The following is a 19,975-nucleotide window of genomic DNA, read 5'->3' on the forward strand; positions in this document are numbered from 1 at the left end:
TTACCAAACTCTGGAGGTTTAGGGATTTTTTTTCATGGCCCATTCTATATAGCCTCCTAATTTTGTTCCTCCTTCATTTTTCCGGTATTTACTCAATTGCTTCCTTTGCAAAATGCAATGACTATTTACATCAAGCATTGAATTTCTGTAATCTCAGAAACAGAATTCAATCCTACAATGAACAAAGTGAGTGAGAATGGCTCTGCTAACTTTAATGGGGTCTGAGTGAGCTGCCCGAAAGTCGAGTTTTAGTGCAAACGTTATTTACAAAATCTAATCCAAGGCATTTTTATATGCTCTGGATTACATTCTGGAGCTATGTAATCTTTTATAATATATCATGACTATACACGTAATTAAGGCTGTTCTGAGTCATATTCACACCATGAGCAAAAAACAGTTCTCAGGACAGTGTCAAACTTACACTCAGGCTTTGAAGCACTTCCACAAGTAACTGTCCAAACTGTGAATAATGCCATCACATATTGCCTTTCATCTTTCTGAGATCAAGGAGGATCACAAGAGCATAATAGAAACCAAACCAATTCCTGAAACTGCACTATGGTTTGAAGCAGGGGATGCAAAAAGTCATTAACAATAAAGGCTGAAAAGAAAGGACAGCATTTAACATCTAACAACTCTGTTCTAGTCAGAGCAAATATCCACCTACATCAGTACTCTGCTTCCAGAAAAGTTCAGCAGCAGCTGCTTAAGGAAAGAATGAAAAAAGTTGGACATGATGAGGACACACGTCCTTTAGTACATTCTTTTAGACCTTGGAAACTGGTGGTTTAAGGACTTTCTGCTAAAATCTAGGCAAATATTCCCCACCCTAAAGCAGTTACCTATTTTCTAATGACAAGTGTAACTATATGGTCAGAATGTTTGCCATGTCATCCCTACATCAACCTAGAAAGAATGTAAATCATGTATATGACTCATAGGATGCAACTGCTGAAGTGGTGTAGATTAGCTTCCAAAGGACATCATGTTGGACACCATGGGCGCTGAAGCTACCCCAGGTTTCCAAGTGTGGCAGACCTCAGAATCACCACCTAAGAAAACAGTGAAACTATCTTTGAAAATCAGGGAAAAGTAACTCTTTATACCTCTTTCCTTTCTTCTTTCATCTCCTCATTGACTCATTCACTGTTTTCAGGACAGTGATGGTTTAGTCAGAAAAAAAAATTGATATTTATGTGGTGCATTTAATTATATGGTATTTTAAGATAAAAACAAGTAAATTACACAAAAATGTAGACAAGCAGAAGCAAGCTAGCATCCAAAACATCCCAGGAACTAAGAGTAATGACTGGCTCCTGATCATTATAACCTAACAGGAAGAATGGCAAGGGAAAAAGAAAAATAATCCTCTACCAGAAAAACTATTTCCACATTAGAATTTCATAGAAATAGTGTGCAGAGTCCTCTGCTTTGAGAAAATATTCACTCTTCTTTCCGGTTCATCTTCCTGGTTTTATCCAATATGTTTTTCTGTACTTCTGCTCCCCTATGTGAGGTAGGCCATTAGCATCATCCTTGGGAGGAATGACCCTTTTTCAATCAGATGTTACAAAGTATCTGCCCTCTTCACATTTAAATTTGTTTTCAATAAGAATACAATGTAATTAGAGTAAAAAAATAAATGAATCAGAATTAATCTTTCCATTAAGTCTTCTCTATAGAATTCAAATTTGAATAAAGTTCTTCAGGCTGGTGACGTCCCTAACTTCTGGTTTTTAGTGAGTATATTTGAATAGTGCAGTTAAAGTCTGGTTCACTGAAAGACAATAAAAAAGGTAAAAGCAAAGACCAATGAAAGGCAAAACTTTCAACATCCTTCTATGACTCTTTTAAATAAGCTTACAAAAATTATTTTGGGGCAATACATTCCACATGAAGAACAACTTTTCCTGATGTTAAACATCCTCTAGGTTAAATACTTGCTCAGAGTGGGAGGGGGAGTGGTGAGGCCAAGGGATCTTATGCTGAAGGTTAACCCTCTAGATACTCACAGCCAGCCCACTGAACTGTCTTTCATCTGGCAGAAAGCTGTAACTTTCTCTCTTGGTTCCTGGCAAACATATTTCACTTTGTAGGATACTTCATTTAAATATCATGCTAGTCCAGGAAAACATATTTCATTTCTTTTTAAACTAAACTTTTTTTCTGCCAAGGCCAGAGTATTTGCTGGTAAATTCTTCTCTTAAATCCTAAATAAGTTTTAACAAATTTCTTAAGAAATCATGAATTTTTAGCTCTTATAGCTGAAACAGAAGAACCAGATCACTTTTCTATGCTCTTTTGTATATTGTTGATAGACTGTGATTGAAAACTTCCTTTGAAATTAAAGATCTGAATACATTTGTGTATTTAGCCTTTTCTTTCATCCATTCCTTTGAGGAATCAGATTACTCTATTGACTAGTTTTTCTGTGAAACTCAAGTTCATGTGTAAAGCTTAGCTCAATGTTAGGAAGTTGAACATCAGCTCAGATCAAGACTTTATAAATAACTTCCAAAGCTAAGAAAATGTCAGATACAAACTTTCTCAACTGAATCTTCTATTAGCTGCAATATTATTCTACTTGCAGTACTACAAAAATTCAGTCTAAATTCCAACGTTTTAAATCTACGTGTAAATGCATTTAACATAATAAAAAATATAGAACATTTTAAATTAGATAGCATAGAGGATACACATTTTACAGCAAATATATATCTGAACTTCAAGCAGTAGGAAAAACATTCCTTTTCTCTGAGTTTGTCTTCCAGTATTTTTTACATATTTTATGTGCTGAAGATAAATAGGTTAGCACCCTAATAAAGGTTATTTTAACCTTTGGCAATGCTTCTTTTTCAACCCTGTTTTTATATTGGACAATATATATACATTAGAAAAGAAATCTGGGTACAGCTGCATTCTTATGACTGCTAAAACCAAACAAAGTTTCAGGCCAAAAAAAGTAGTGAGTATCACATGAATTCCAGAGAAACATTGCAACGATTAATTGACCTCAAGAGATTTCATAGACTTACAAAAACTGGTTAATTATTAGAGTACATTCTTGTAGGAAAATGAGAAGAGAAGGGGAGTTGTCCATTTCTAAGAAGGATAAACTGATGATTACTGGAAAAATACATACTGTTAACAAAACATTAAAGAAAATTTTATTGTAGAATGTCTTCCCCAAATGTAATTTTTTAATAAGCTTGGAAAACTAGCTGTTCTCTAAAATTCTAATGCATATATTTATATATAAATATATATACTTACATTTAATACATGTACCAATGTGTTAACACAAATGCAAATAAAATGAGAAGAATTTATTGTGGAAAAGTAAATGAACAATGAAAATGTCAAGGATCATGAAAGTTTTCATTCAAATAAAAGGCTGAATGTCTACATACATAATTAACTCTACAAAAATATGAACCTTACTGTATTTCACGCCAGTCATTCACAACCTAGGTGACTTTAAACTTTTCTAAAAATGCATTTTCATCTTATTCCTGACAGCATTCAAAGGAAGCTCTGTGTCCCTTCTTTGAATACAGGAATAAAAAATACAGATGGGTAAATGGTAACCTCAACTTCAGAGGTTAGACATGATTCAAGTATGCATCAGAAACGTATGCTTGAAAAATCTTTTGAGATATAAACCTCCACCCATATCAATAAATATCAAGCTCCTGGAACCTTCAATCCACTCCTCAAAATGGGTCTAAGACCCCAGATATTCTTTATCCCATTAAAATAGACTTCCCCTCTCTGACTCTGGCACATTACACAGATTTTTGCTGCTATGTCTCTATAAACCTTTTCTGAAGTTTTTCTACTTCCATGAAAAACAAAGAAACAAAACTTTCAAGGGGCAATGAGCTAAAGACTTAAAAAACGTAACAGCCAAGGAACCCCTCAACCCTACCCCTTAAATACTGTGCATTCAAAGAATTTTGAAGGAACATAACCCAAAATGATTTATCCAGCTTAGATAATGAATACTAAAACACAATAGAAAAGAAATCTGTGCTTCAGCTTGCAGTTTTGTCTAAAGAAGGGAAGTCATGCAGAAGCACAGGGTAATAAAAAAAGAGACTAGTCAAAAGTTTATAGTCATTTAACCTTTAACATGTTTCAAAGTTCAGGTGACATGAAAGATTAGATTCAATTTCAAGACAACTTTTCCTTTTTGCTCAAAAGTCCCTATTTTAGAAACAAGAACAAATAAAAAAGGTTTTGGAAACTAAAGAGGAAAGAAGGGCTAAGTTATAAACAAAGATTTTTTGCAATTTATGTTAACCAACCTCTAATTACACTACAAAATCCTTAATTCTAAAGAGATACATCTAAATCATCTCTCAGCTTCACTTACATTGTCTTCCTTATATGTCTCTAGCACTGTCTCTTCTATTTGAAATAAATTATCCCTAAATGAATCTGCAAGTTGAAATTTGTTCATTCATGCCTGTATTCTCAATGCCTTAAATCTTTTGGGACATGTAATGATACTCTTTGGAAAGAAGCTGATTCTTTGGGATGTTTTCCTGGTTCATTAAATGATCAAAGCTACTCCTATTTCTATATTAAAAAAAAGTTTTTAAGTATTTTTCATGCCAAAAAAATACTACAGTGAGTAGTAGGACAGTATTTAGAATTCCTTAGCTCACTCTATTCTAGGACAAACTAGACATAAACTTAAATAGTTTTCAGTTAAATTAAGACTGTATTATAGCATATGAGGTGTACGGGGTTTTTTACCATTCTTGGTATACACTGTTAGAAACTAAAGCATTATATGGAAACTCCATTATGACTACACATCCTTTTCTGTGAGACTGCTTCCTAGAAAGTCAGACCCTAGCCAGCAGTATTGCCCATATATCGGGCTTTGCACTTGCTCTTGTTGAACATTATGAGGCCCTGGTCAGCCTATCTAGCTAGCCTGGGCAGGCTGCTCTTAAGAACACCCTGATCCTCCAGCATGCCAACCACTGCCCTCAATGCAGTGTCATCTGCACACCTGAGATTGCATCCTGTTCCATCAGACAGGTAGCTGATTCAATTTTTTGCTGTTTTGGTACCCCTACCATCCATGATGGGCTCTATTAATTACTGTCCAGCAGTAATTATGACTGTGTAATTTTGCACCACAAAATGCAACTATTTGAGCCTGGTAGTCCAGTCAATTTGCCAATGACCTTACTGTCTACTTTTCCAGCCCATATCTCAATAAATTTAGGGAATAAGACTCTGGGAGATAGTTAACAGCCTTGCTCAAATAAAGGCGTGCAATATGCACTGCACACTTCTTATTCATAATAATTCATAATACCCATTCACCTTGTGACAGAAAACAATGAAGATGACGAGTCCTTGGTAAACCCATGCTAGATTCTCACAATCACCTTCTTTCATGGCTTTAGAAATGGCTTCTGAATCTCTTTACTCCAAGCATTCCCAGAAAGTGAGATAAGGTTGGTGGCTTCTAGTTCCCTGGATCTTCCCCTTCAATTTTCTGAAGATGGGTGCAATGTCTGCCCTTTCTTTTCCAGTCACCAGTAACCTCCCCAGTTGCTGTGATCTTTCAAAGATGATAGAGAGTAACCTCCAAATGATACCAGGCAGCTTGTTCAACCCCCTTGGATGCATCCTATCTGTTCCCTTGGACTTGCATATGTTCAGGGGAGTTAAGCTGTGCTGCAATTGGATAACATCTGCTTTCTCCTAAACCCAAAGGATTTCGAGCTCCAGGTAATGAGACATGCAGAGATTCTGACACCTCACATTCCTCTTTAGTCCCCCACATAAGAACTGCAATTTAACTCAATAACAATATTCACTGAATCAATAGCTTCTCCTCACAGAACACAGACAAATCAAATAGGTTAGCTCTTGAAATTTGTAAATAGGGACTACTAAAAAATCTTTTTCAATGGAAATCATTGTATGTGGACATGCTAAATATTAGACATTTAACGAGATATTTTAAACACAACCTATATCTATACCAAAACATCAGTTTCAACATTACACAAAAATTAAAGAATTTAGGGAAGATGTATTCAATGATTAGAGAGCCTTAGCTCAGCTTTCAAGAGACTCCAGATGGAGATGTACTCATTGAGAAAAACTTATGACTATGTTCTTGATTCCACTTATAATGATGCTTTTGGCTTAAAACAATTTTCCTTTGAGACTACAGTAGTGAATAGAAATTTCAAAGAACTAAAGCTTTTTTATTTTCTCTTACATTTTTCCATTGCTTCCCTTGCTTATTCAATTTTGATGCTTGACTTTGCCTTTAGGACTAGGAAGTAATAATATTGCTATTCTTTGGTATGTCAGAGAAGCTAAATGGAATTCAGAAAAATACTATACACCATTTGCTACATGTAGGTTCCAAATTATACATCTGTAGTGCCATGCATCACTAGTAGGCTATCTTTTGGGAAGTATTTGTTTGAATCTGGCTATTTAACCAAGAACTGGATAGAGACAAGTAATGAAGATAGGTTTAAAAATTAACAGCATTTCAGGTGGTAGGAAGAACTGAGATCTTATGGTGGAAGGTCAGAAAGCAACCAGAGCACATCCTGCATGAGCTGTGAAGCTGGGAGTGTTAGCAACAGCCTTTAGTAGGTGGGCTTGTGTTTATTTTTTCAGGTACTGACTGCAACAGCCTACTCCTAAGCCCAGACTATCTGAGACAACTAGAAAATGAGATAAGCAGCACTGCTGAAAAAGGTAGAAGTTGTATGCATCTGCAGATGCCACAGGCTATGAATGGCATGCAACCCTAACTAACTAACTGACTAACACAGCTGCCGAAGCAAGAGGGGCATAGCAAGAGATTATTGATAAACACTCATGGAAAAAAGGTTGATCCTCCAATATACTGCTTAGGAGAGAGTTTTTTCCTCCTTTTTAAAAGAAGAGTACAGATTTAATGAAGTTTTCAACAGACACTTTTCTGCTTTCCTGTAACACTGTAACTTTAGGTGAAATTTGATGAAAAAAAGATCATATTCTTTGCAGCATACAATATAGAAAAGCTGGATGCTGATGTGACATTCATAAGCAATTAGAGGAGCTAGACATACATTAGAGTGTCAAGATACAAGAAATGTTATGGGGACCTTCTAATCCATGGGCTACACTTATTTCCTGGCACTAGCCAGAAAACAGCTATCACTGTCACAAGCTCACAATCGTAAGCTCCCAGTCTGAGACAAACCACATTATGAAGGATTATCAGAAAAGCAAACAAAACACATCATATGGGTCTAGTTTGGACATGTGATAAGAAAATTAAAGATGGGAGACATGAGGAAACTTTTTTTCTAATTACTGTTTACTTTGTAAGATTTAGCACACACGAGCTAGTTCTTATTCTTCTCACCCCTCAGTAAAGAAAAAATGAGAAGAAAGAAAAATAAAATTGCTACCTACCTGCTGTGGAAGGTAAGCAAAAAATTAAGAATGCCTATGTGCCTGAGCATGAATATGCAAAAAAAAAAAAAAAAAAAAAAAAAAGAGAAACTCCTGAACAATAATTTCGAAAGCTGTCAAAAAGGCTGGAATTTTAAAAAAATCTACATAATCAACTGCAGAAAAAGAACAACACTGTCTCAGGGCAAGAGTTTTATCTCCTTTGATAAGCAGAGCTGTAATGGATTTCTTTTTAACTTGGTTGCAACTTATAAAACAACCTTCTTTTTGACAAAATATGACTAAAATTATTTAAATTAAATTAAAAATGAAGTTTTTAAAATAGAGTACTAACTTGGTGTGCCATGTAATCATCAATATTGATATTTCTCTTGATGAGAATAAGATGTGTCCATACATTTATTCAGTGTAGAAAATGGTAATTTATTCCGTGGTCATTGCTCAGGGTAAAGAATTGTCTAAAAACTCATCATATTCAATTTATTCAGCTTTATGACACCTTGGCAAGTTTAGACATTTTGCATTTGGCTCATATCATATTTACATCAAGAAAACAACAATATTTAGATGGTACAGAAGTAAGAGCTGTGTCAAGCAAATGTGCTGTCAGATTTCATCCACCAGAGCTAAAGTGAGCTCTGCCTTGTAGATCGTTTGCTACAATGATGGACTGCCGATGAAAGGTTGCCTTAAGATCAGCCTTCTGGAGCATGTAGGCTGGAATTCTCCGAAGTCCACATGAAAGACGTGAAGATATCACTAAATACCAGGCTCATACTTTGTAAAACATCTGCTGGCCAGATCATTCATGTCATCTGGGACAGCCCGTTTGACATCGCGCACTCAGACACAAAACACTGCTGCCATCAATTGCCTCTGAATGGCTTTGGCAATGTATGGGAGCTGATATGAATTCAAGAAGCTATCAGCAATGGTTCAGGTGAAATGACTAGTATTTAGTATTTAGTTATATTGTTAGAAAGACGAAGCCCATTCCTCTAGCCCAATCACATGCAATGCATTTTTCATGTGATGTGGTGTTTAACTTGTAGTAAAAATCTACTATTATTCAATGGGCATAAATGAAGTGAAGATCTTTGTCAAAGACTAGGGCTTCCCCAATGCTGTTTCACAATCTCACCTTCCATGGAACACTGGGTACACTGAGCTTATCATGAAGATATTACACATTTTTTTTGTGAAGACTGATGCCTAATGACTTATTACACTGAGATATTTGCAAATGGTTTAGAAAGGTGCTTGCACAGTAGTGATTTTGTAGAATGTTAAATAACACTGAATAAAATCATAATGACTGAAACCTACATAACAGTATAAGAAAAAGCAAAACCACCACAACACAAATAGTGAACTATTCAAAAAGCTTTTAGACAAGATTTAAGACATTTGTATCAGTTTCCAATAAGGAAAAGTTTTTCTGTTCTCTCTCATTTCACTCACCCTATACAACACTGAAATCTGCAGTAAAAAATGGTATCCAAATATTTTTCTCTTCCTTCAAACCTAGCATATGGGATCTCTTAGCCCAGCAATATGTACTCCTCCCCACACACTTGTTTGAGACACAACAGATAGCCACTGATACCATGTGTCATTACTTGGCTCTGTTTCAGCACTTTGCTACAAAACACTGAGACCAGAAAGGAAGGAATAGGAAGTATAGACTGTTCCAAGTTTCTGCTGCTTGTTTCTCTAGAAGTAGGAAGTCCACATGATTTGGAATTACCCAACTGCAGACAATGAAACAGCTACAGACACATGGAAACAGACAACCTAGTACTGAGTAACTAGTGTGGGCTAGACAGAGCAGATGCCTAGACTATATGCCTAGTATAGTTATGCCACACATTTCCCAAAATCAACTTTCCAGCACAGACAATATATACAGTTGGGAAAAAAAAAAAGGAAAGAAAAAATATGATAAATTTTGCAGGGTATAATTCTAGTTACAGTCATTAATGTTGAACATTGAAATATTCATTCACTGAAAAAAAAATATACTTCACATATGATAAATGTAAATTTATCATATACACTGCTCTGTAGAAAACAGATGTCATATTTTTCATCACAAGAAGCTAAGGGCTTGAGTAACTTATTTGACATCAGTCCACATTTCAGCCTTTGAGCCTGCTGTGAAAATTCAAATGTCAGCTCATGGTTCATCTGTTATCATCTCAATGTAAACACTTCCTGAGAATTTTTCCCTAAATCCTTGTTTTCTTTAATTACTGAACTCAATAATAATTTGGGGGAAAAAACAGTGTGGCAACAGCAGAGGGTGATACAGAACAAATCTCTCTGAAATCAGCTGGGCTTCTTTCTCCTGCCTTCTCCATCCCTTCCTTTTCTCCCTGGCCTCAGGAACACCTGCCCAAGTACAATTGTCTTGTTGACAGAACGATGGAATTGTCTGTGTAGTTTTCAGTTAAGCAATTAAAAAACCCCAAAACCAAACATGACAGGGTTATTTGGGCCAGACAGAGAGAAACAAGAATGGCTCAACCGAATTACTGCGTGTAAAACTCTGGCCTACTGGCTGAGTAATTCAAAACAGGATATTTTCCTTCCATAATATACGAACAGATACTTCCTTCCTGTGTGAAGAAATAAAACCTTCAACGTTCTGCTTTTTATTATTTTAGAAAGAAGCCAGGGATCAGAGAACATCAACTAATGAAACTGTTTTGTATATGTATTTCAAATTAAAATAAAAAAATCCTAAAATTTAAGCCAGATCTCTATGTTTACACACACACGTTTCCCGTCTACCAAATGATTCTTGGAACTTCTGCCTCAAACCTTCTGCATGCTCTTAAATAAAGCAGTAATTCTGAAAATGTACCTTAAAAGAGTTGTGAAAAAGGAGAAGAAAAAAATAAAATTACCCTAAGTCATCAACTCATTGGCAATAATTTCATAGAAAGCCCAGCTATTTTCTATGGGGAGGAGTTGGTAAAAGAAGTCTCCTGGTATCAGATGACCAAAGACTGGTCAACTGTAAACTGCACTGCACCAACCAACAGCATACTTGATTTCATGACTCCATGATCCATACAAACATCTAATTATAAATGGGACCTAGTCCTGCCAGTAGCAGGGCTATTGCATCAATCTCCTCTGCAACATTACAGTGGAATATTGACAAATGGCTCTTGCAAAGACACACCACCTGAATAAGCACATTCAGAGACAAGGGTTCATGAAAAAAATCTTAGTTATATCCTCTTAGGTCTCAAAAGGCCACATTGCTGCTAGCTTTCTTTGCTTTACCTGAAACCAGTAAAAAAAAAAAAAAGGTAGCCAATGAATGTGAGCAATTAGAGAAAGCAGTTCTCCAGACATGTACATAGTTGACTCATCAACAGCTGCCTTACTAAATAATATGCATACTGTGTCTAGAACTTCCCATATAGATTGTCTTTTGAGGCTATAAAGAAAATATTTCTTTAAAGATTCTTCTTCTTGTTTACTGAACGGCAATATTGATCCCATAGACATTTTTTACTTTTTACCTAAGTATAGCTAAATTCAGTTTTGAATGGTATGTTATTCCTCAAATTCCTTTGGAGCCCACTTTTATTTTTTAGAATGGAAGCTTCTCATCCAATTTCAATCCTTCTGAAACTGAAAGAGCATTTCTAGCTCTATATAACTTGTAAAAATAACTAGTAATAATTTCTGGTTATTTGGCATAACAGAGCTCCTAATGTGTGGTTTGGTTTTTTGGTTTTTTTTCTGACTTAACCATACCTTAATTTATTACTGTATTTAAACCTCTGATCTCTTTAGCACAGTACAGATAAGATAATAAGCCTGTTTCACCTTTTGCTTTGGGAATTTGTTCTTTTTACTGGATTATAGCTGATATTCAACGTTGCAGTTATTTTCTAAATTGATCTCATTCTATCATGAAAATGAACAAAATACACATTAAAATATTACTGAAATTATAATTTGTTATGAAGTACTAAAAAGATAAACATTTTGGAACAAAAGGAACTGTTTCCTTATTCTCATTTGATTGCCCTTCAGCTGTAAAAATATAAGGCATTCTACAGTGGGTGTGACATTAATAGCAGAGTAAGTACCAGAGCATCTCAAAGAGCAGGAAGCAGTTAATCCAAGACAAATAAATTTAAATCACCTATAAATAAGAAATGCTTCTTTATTTCTGGACACCCAGTGTGTTAATTCTACCCTTGGTAGTGCTTTCCATATTTTTTATTTCCAATACCCACATGATTACTTAAGAAGAATAGTGAAAACTTTATGCTAATTACTGTGCTTACTTCAGAAAAGGTGAAAGCATCCACATTAATTTCTTCATATTCATCTTCCAATTCATCACTTTTAACATCTGCAAGAGCACTGGCCAGTTTCTTTCTCAAAAGACAACCCTTCCAAAATGCCTAAACAAAAAATTTAGAGCATGTTATACATAGCCATAGATCAAACCCAAATCCAGATTCTCTATGTTATCCCATTAGGAAGATAAAACATCTTGGGCCTTTGTTTAATAGCTCAATGATCTGTTTTTTGAACTTTATGTGACATTTAAAACTACAAGACAAATTAAATGCCAGCATATGTCTAAAGCTTAGAGTACTCAAGAGGCTCTCCACAAGTAAGCAGAAAGGAATCCTGCAACTCCTTCAACTATAAACCTGGGTCAACTAATTAATTATATGACAATTCCTTCAGGGACTATTAAAAACTGAAAGGAAAGCCTACACAAGAAAAACCTGAGTGCCAACAATCAAATTACTGGGAATAAAAATACAGATGTACTAAATGTCCTATGGTTTACAAGTAGCAATTACATGAGACATCTCATGTAATTGACCCAGGTCAGTTACTCTCTCTTAACTGTCTAAGATCTTTACTTAAAAAAAATATTACCACTAAGCATAATCACATCTAAGAAAAAGGAGCACATTAGGAATTGAAGTGCTAGAAAACTAGGAAGGGTGTAAGGAACACAGGACAAGCACAGAATCATGTCCAGCAAAAACACTTCAGAGATCACATTCAGAGATAGATGGAATTAAGAAAACTGCACACAAGATGGCAACTTCCCCCGAAATCAGTATTTGACATCATTAGAATTCAAGATGCCCCAAGTGTTTAAAACACCATGCAAAATAATCTCACTGTCATAAAAGAAGTGGTGTTGTACACTTTTAATGGCTCTGCAATGAAGGCACTGAAATAGGAAGGGTAAATCTCATAATCTGGTTTAACATTTAGATTATTAATTTTTAGAAAAAGTCTGTCTAACCCCATAAAATATTGAAAATTTTACTATTTTACACACATATTTCCTGATAATTATAAAATTATTAAAAGTTTTAGAACTGCTGTCTTATAATTTCATTGTTGTTATTTTTCTACAGACCTTTATAAGCATCTAGATAAAATGTCCTGATATTATGGAGTGATCAAATGACAAATATATTTCATTCAACAAAGGCAATTATCTTTTACAGATTCAAAGGAGAAAAGCAATCCTAATGATACATGCAGAAAGCTAAATTGTGAGGTAGCTGCTAACAGAGATCTATGAAAGCACCAAGTCAGTGTTCAGTCATGATCAAAGAAAAATTACATGTAGTAGTTTTTAAGAAACAAAATAAAAACTTACTGTACAAATTCATTCTATATCTGTCTATGGAATTCAGTTCTTGTTGCTTCTTTAAAAAAGATTGTAACAGATCGTGGCAAAGGTTCAGAGAGGAACAAAAAGGATAAAGAGAACTACAGAGAAATGTGAAAAGAGACTAAACAGATGAAAATTTTATTTACAAAAGGTGCATGTAAGGATGTATGTATGAGAGATATAAGAATCTGTAATATGCACAGAAGATAAATAATAGATCACTTTTATTTTCATACTCTCTTTGGGAATTGCCATGTTTGAAACAAATGAAAGGAAGCACATACTAATCACTATATAGATTTGTTAAATGCACCACTTTAAATATAGTAGAGGTCAAATACATAGGTAAGTTCAAAAATGGATTAAGTTTATGGTATCAATTGTTAATATGCTAGTTACACATTATACTCCAATAACAAATTTTTGCCTCTAAATCACTTTGTCACTTTTGAAATTTGTATATAAGACCTAATCTATGGAATGTTTCCAAATTAACTTGAAATATGAAATTGACTAAGTTGACTTGTTTCAAAATGTAGGAAATAACCCCATGAACCTTGTCAACTTGGCAAGCAAATTCTGGTTACCAAACTAAAGAGAGTCAAGGTGTGGACTTCAACCCTTGCCCATAGTTACCCATTCTGTTTAACTGTTATAAGCTCAGTATCTACCACAGAACAGCCTAGGCCATGGTCTGTTCCCAAGGACAATATGGATAAAGTAATCCTGAGTTTTGGAGTTGTGAAGAGAAGGAAAGAAATGGATAGGTAGGATAGAAGAGACAGGAATATTATTTAGTCACACAGATAACACACACAACATGGGTTACACAGGATCCATCAGTTTCATAGCATACACAGGCCCCAGTAAGAACATGGGCACAGTATCTCCTAAGCATAATATTAAGAATTATATCAAGTAAAAATAATTCAGGGAAATATTTGGTGAAAAAAGGGAAAATATTTTTCTATAAAGGGAAATATGTTTCTATAAAGCTTTTTGTAAAGTAGTATCTGTTTTAGAAACACTAAGGTTATGCTGCTTAAATAAAGCAAAAATGTTTAATTATGAAACTTAATAAGATAATAAGCAAGAACAGATAGAAGATGAAAATGACATAAAACTAGGAAGTTGGTTTTTTTTTATTATTATTAAACTTGCAAAATAAGAAAATACTATAAACCAACCTGGATTACTGTGGCAGCTTCATGTTTCTGTCTCAAAGCTTCTACAAACTGATGGTTCTCTGTTTTATTGCAGTCATTTTTCTTCTGAGCATGGTACTGCTGCCAAAAGGACTGGATCAAGGATGCTTCCATATGTAGGCTCATGGAGAAATAAATACATTTATGACTCACATAGCCTCACCAATACAACTGTATTACAACTGTATTATCATATCTGCCAAACTTCAACCATAAAACATAGCACTGTGCTTTGAGACAAATGAAAAGTTGTGCTACTAAACAAGAAACTACAATCAAGATGTGATATATATGCTCACTGGAGGATATTCACATCACATAACTTCTGAATCCAATTATCTTAGGACTAATCTCCACTGGGCTCTATTCCATGAACAGTAAAGGAAGAGTCCTCAAAGGAAGAATTAGGAGCAAAAGTGGTGTAACAATGACTGAATAAACTATTGGAGGGGTCTCCTTGTTTCCACTGAACACACACAAAAAACAAAACAAAAACAAACAAACAAAAAAAAAAAACAAAAAAAACCAAACCAAAAAAAACCCCCAAAAACCCCCAAAAAAACCCCAAAAGCAAAACCAAACCAACCAAACAAAAAAAAAAAAAACCCAAAAAAACCCCCTGCCAAGCATGAAAGAGGAATAAATACTGAAAACTGAATGAGGCAGGTATTTTCAACGGAGCAGACAGGAAAAACAGAGAGTGCAATTTCATCTTTTGCCTGCTTTTACCCATTAAGACTTCTGACCACTGGTTATATGTGTAAATTTTATAATTTTTTCATTTTTTAACAGGAAATAAATACAGACTACTTAGATCTGTTCAGTGATTCCAGTTTCTAAATATATGTTCAACTAATTCGTACCATTGGAGAAAAAGTTTAATGTCAGCTCTGCATTATGACTTTACTACCTTTACTATCATGGAATTCTTTTCTCCACAACATACTCATTTCAATTGGATAGTGTATTAAAGAAAAGACATCTACATTTCCAATCTTTACATAATTCCTTTCCTTGTGTAGTGCATCTATTTAAATAGAGGACTACTAGTCAGAAAAAAAAAAATCACGCTTCAGAGGTCAAGACAAATACAAAAAATGGTTTGCATTCTGTTTTGAAGAGAACTCTCCAAAAACCACTTACAGAATCCATTCAAAACATTGACAAAAAACTAAATTAACTATTTCAAAAAACTTTTGAAGTATTCATCTCATGCAATAGACTAATGTATTCTTGGTTTCAGCTTGCTGAGAGGTGATAATGAATTGCATAGTCTTCCTTAATCATAAATTTTATGACAAATTATTAGTGTCTTAAGTACCTACTAAGCAGCTTCCTATTTACCATAAGCCTGAACAGCTCAAAGAAGCACACCCGCCATGCTTGCTTTTCATACTGTTCTCAAGATACCTGCTTTTGAAACTGAATTCTTATGAAATTTTAATTCAGTTCTTGAAGATTTGGTGCAAAAAAACAGCTTCTGTTTCCCTTGTCTGTACATCCAGAACAACACAAATCAGCAGCAAACACATTCCAAAGAGGTAACAAACCAGTCTGTTTCATGCAGGAGAAAATCTAGAGACACATAACAAGTTGAACTGGCCTCTCACCCCTACCTCTACTTTTAATAAGCAGGTTAAGGCATGTTGGAGAAGTACCAAAATCAGGGCAGGCCATTAGCTCTTCAGTCATCACAACACCAGAAGACTGGCCAAAATCAAGAGATTAGGATGCTAGATTTAAGCAATTTTTCTTCTTGCCTTCTAAATGGTACTGACTGTAAAGTTTACACAAATTAATCTTGAATGTCTAATGACTAATTTTGGCAAAAAACCTTACACTAGATTCTACTTAACCTCCTCCAAAGTTTCTGCAAAACATTTGTCTTTTGCACTCCCAATTCTGTATGTGTCATTGAGCTGGTGTCTTAACGTTATTTGACGTACAAAAACATCTATATCCTAATATACCAACTGGGAGAACACCACAAAGGATTCTTAATTGTTAATATGGAAGTCTAGTGTGCAACACATGACTATAACTCTTTATTGTCTAATAAGCTTAAATAGATTATCTTACAAGGTCTGTGCCTCTGTTTTAAACAAAAAATCCTCACTTCTATTGTCTATCTACATAATCGATTTGAAAGCAACCTGACATCTGTCTTACCTCTCTGTACCAATCCCAAAGTGCTGGAGATTTCTTCCCAAATCGCTTGCTACTATCACTGACTGTTGCAATGTGAGTTGGTCTGACATGTTATTGTTGCCTTTGCTCTCTCCACTGTAATTAATACAAGATTCAGTGCTCTTCTGCTTCACTCTCTGATCTCCTCTATTTTCCTTCTGATGCACAGGTATGGAGGAGTTAATGAATGTGGCCTGAATATCACCAGTAGTAATCCATCTTTTGGAAGGATCCAACAAGACCTGTTTATTTTCTGTCACACCCATGATAAAGAGGTTATTCTCCTGTAGGCAGCCAGTGGATGTTTGCTTTAAGTGATTTTGAAGTGCTTCTGGGCCATCTCTGTCATTAATGTTTAGTTCACCATACTCATGTACATATCGATGTTTAATACTAAGTTTCATCAACTGATTGAAATACCAGCATTGTCCCAGCACAGAATCAACAGAAGAGGTAATTCTGAAAAAAAATTAAAAAAAAAATTGACATGTCTGTTAGAATGCTTTAAAAATAAAACCACCTCTATTATTTCTAAAATAGCTTGTATTTTCAAGTATTCTTACATGTTTCCATACTCTTACAGCAAATAGCTATTACTGCAATTGGAAATCCAGTTTCAGTGTTTCAGTAATTGCAAATCTTAACAGATTCTATCTTATTTTGGACATATTCAAATTATAATCACACATATTTCTTATTTTACTTAGAGTTTCCTAAAAGAGAAAGTGTTCAGTCTTTTTAAAATAGCCATTGCACCATGCATTTCACTATTAACTTTCTGTGCAGTTAGTGGGGCACTGTTTGAGCATGCGAAGCCCAAATTTTTGGAAGGTTTGAGGCAATTTTGCCTTAACAATCCAATCCTACCTGGCAACTATGAAAACTCATATAAAAATAACAGTAATTTTAAAATTTAGATAAGAACTAAAGCAACAAACTCCAAACTTAGATTCAAACCAAGAAACTACAATGTCTAAAGAAAATTCAAGACAAACTTTAAAGTACAGATCTTTTTTTCAATATAAGGCAACGTGCTAGACTAAAGCAACAGTAATCTAAGAAGTCTGGCTCTCATTAGTTCTTTGTTTTACACTGTCTAAATGATGAGGATAAGTAAGAGCAAATATGAACTAATTGTTACAGATTCAGATGGCTGTCTGTGCTTTGGATGGTGTTTGTTCATTTTATTAGGTAGCAGGTACTTCCAGGATCATGAAAACATTTTTCTTTGATTGTGTAGATAGATGCAGAGATCTGTAATCTGGTGTTAATTTCAGAAGAGTACAAAGTCAATTCTAGGTCAGCAATCCAAGAGAAAAAGTAGAAATAAGATCAATTTTCTTGTTAGTCTGGAAAAATTAAGCCCTAAAATTATAGTTAGAATAACAGAAATTTCCTTCCTGTTCATCATTCTGGAAAGGTGAAATTTTTATAAAGTTCTGGGGACTTTTTACTATTCTAATTATATCCTCAGTGAAGTTCAACTAAGAACATAAGTGAAGTTTTTAAGAACATAATCAATCAGACCCTATAAGAGTAAAAAGGATTCCAACTCTTCCACAGCTAGTGCAATTTCAGTGCTATTGCACAAAATCTGAATGGGTAAATTGATCCACACAGCTTAAGCACACAATTCACTGTGTACACTTGATTGTCCACTACAAAATATTATTCCTACTCCTGTTAATTCCACATATACAAGTCCTAAAAATATTTAAACCAATCTATAAGTTTGTTTAAGGATCTAACATGCTACCTAGTAAGAATAAAGATTAATTTAAAGAAAATAGTCAAAGCATTAATTAAATTCTTTAGTTAAATATATTACATTAGTTAAAGTACTAAAAAAAAAAAGTCTGGTACAAGATCATTACCAAATTTCTACATAATATGGTGAGAAGACCAAAAAAAAAAGGAAAAATGGAAAAAATCCATTCCCACCTGTTTTTCTTTTTCCTTTCATTTGCTTTATTTTGTTGGTTTGTTTATAAAAATTAAAATATTGCAGAAAACCCCAGAATGTTTTATATATTGAGCAAAAAAAATTCCTCTGAAAACCGTATCCTGAGTATCCTTGTTCATTGTCAAAAAGAAAAACAGAAAAAAAGAAAAACAAACCACTCTTACAGTGAATCCTCTCCTTTGACAGGTGCAGGGGTATCTCAAGCACCTGTTTCACCCTTCCAGTGGCTATGAATATGTCAAGCAGAAATAGAGGGATTGAGGAAATGAAAATTGAGGCAGGGAATGATTTTGTGGTCACCAGGGATCATGTGTTAGGTTTTTTTTATAGTGGCTGCTTTTTGGGCAGTTTTTCCAAGCAGTGGGTGCAAAATACCATCTTGTCTCTGTGGGCATGTACCCTCTCCCTCACCTTCCCTGGCAATCCACAACTATACTTTGGTTTTGCAGGACTTTTAGGCCACCCTCTGTATCAGTAGCTTTTCAGTTTAGCTTTTTCAGTCATATTGGTTTAAGTTTGAAGAAACTACAAAGGAGGCTGAAGTGGTATCTCAGAGACTGATGTGAAGTGTTGTGTTGTGTTTGAGGTTCTCCTGCCAAGGTAAAGCTCCAGTGCACCAAAGATCATGATGGGGCCTGAGCACCACCTTGGACCTTTTTCACTGTTATTGGTCACACTTAACCTGGGATTGCTTCTTGGTTAAGATCTGACCAAGGTTTTAAGCATAAATTGTCATCCAGACAAAACAAGAAATGGAATTATCCTATGGAAGCACCAGTATCCACAGTGTCTGGCTGCTTAGTATGCAATGAAATATAGATAAATATGGTAGCCTTGCAACAGCAAAATTTTTATGGCTTTCAGTTTTGACCAGCACATTCCTTCAAGTTCAGTTGCTGCCAGGCTTTATTTTGATCATAACAAGTGAAAGTGATTTATGCCATATGCAAATTTTAGCATAACCACAAAGCATAACCATTGCTTTTTCAGTGGGAGAAAGGGGTAATAAGCCAGAAGAGCAAGGGTTGAATCTTGCAGTACTGTACAAATGTGCTAAACTAGCGGCCCTGATACTAAAGTCCAAGATATTATTTTCACAAAAAACCCCACAAAGAGCAAAAAACTACTTGTAGCTATTTGTTTGGGGTTTTTTTACCAGATATCTCTCTATTTGTGCTAGCATTTTACATGACTTAGAGGAAAGAATAGCATTAGAATCAGATTTTAATCTATTTGGAAGTTTAAGTCAGGCATTTATTAAGGACTGTTACAACTTCAATTCTCATACCAGTTCAATTAACCACTATCCTGGTTAATTTACACCAAAACCTGCTCAATTCCCAGGCAGTGTTTGGCAATGGAGGAGGACAGAAGGGAAAGAATAAGGCTCACTGGTTGCACCTAGGATGTGTAAGGATCCATGCACAGGCTGACTTAACAGCTACAGAAAAGGACAAATTATTTATGCTAAAGGCCTTCCAGTGA

The 19,975-nt window shown here is 34.9% G+C and overlaps 1 protein-coding gene across 9 annotated transcripts in view; it reads right to left on the reverse strand.

Moving 5' to 3' along the window:
- LRRIQ1 (leucine rich repeats and IQ motif containing 1) overlaps positions 1–19,975 on the reverse strand; it is a 103,300-nt gene that overhangs the window by 54,281 nt on the left and 29,044 nt on the right. For all 9 annotated transcript variants that reach the window (XR_013182404.1, XR_013182403.1, XM_077178773.1 and 6 more), the window contains 3 exons: positions 16,510–16,986; positions 14,323–14,461; positions 11,769–11,888 (listed from right to left, as the gene is read on the reverse strand). Coding sequence is in view for 7 of the 9 variants with exons in the window: in XM_077178773.1 (XP_077034888.1) it covers positions 11,769–11,888; positions 14,323–14,461; positions 16,510–16,986 (736 nt within the window). In the remaining 2 variants the exon portion in view is untranslated. The remainder of the gene's footprint in view (positions 1–11,768; positions 11,889–14,322; positions 14,462–16,509; positions 16,987–19,975) is intronic.

Source organism: Agelaius phoeniceus, chromosome 5 (assembly GCF_051311805.1).
Source record: "Agelaius phoeniceus isolate bAgePho1 chromosome 5, bAgePho1.hap1, whole genome shotgun sequence".
In the NCBI taxonomy this organism is placed as follows: Eukaryota; Metazoa; Chordata; class Aves; order Passeriformes; family Icteridae; genus Agelaius; species Agelaius phoeniceus.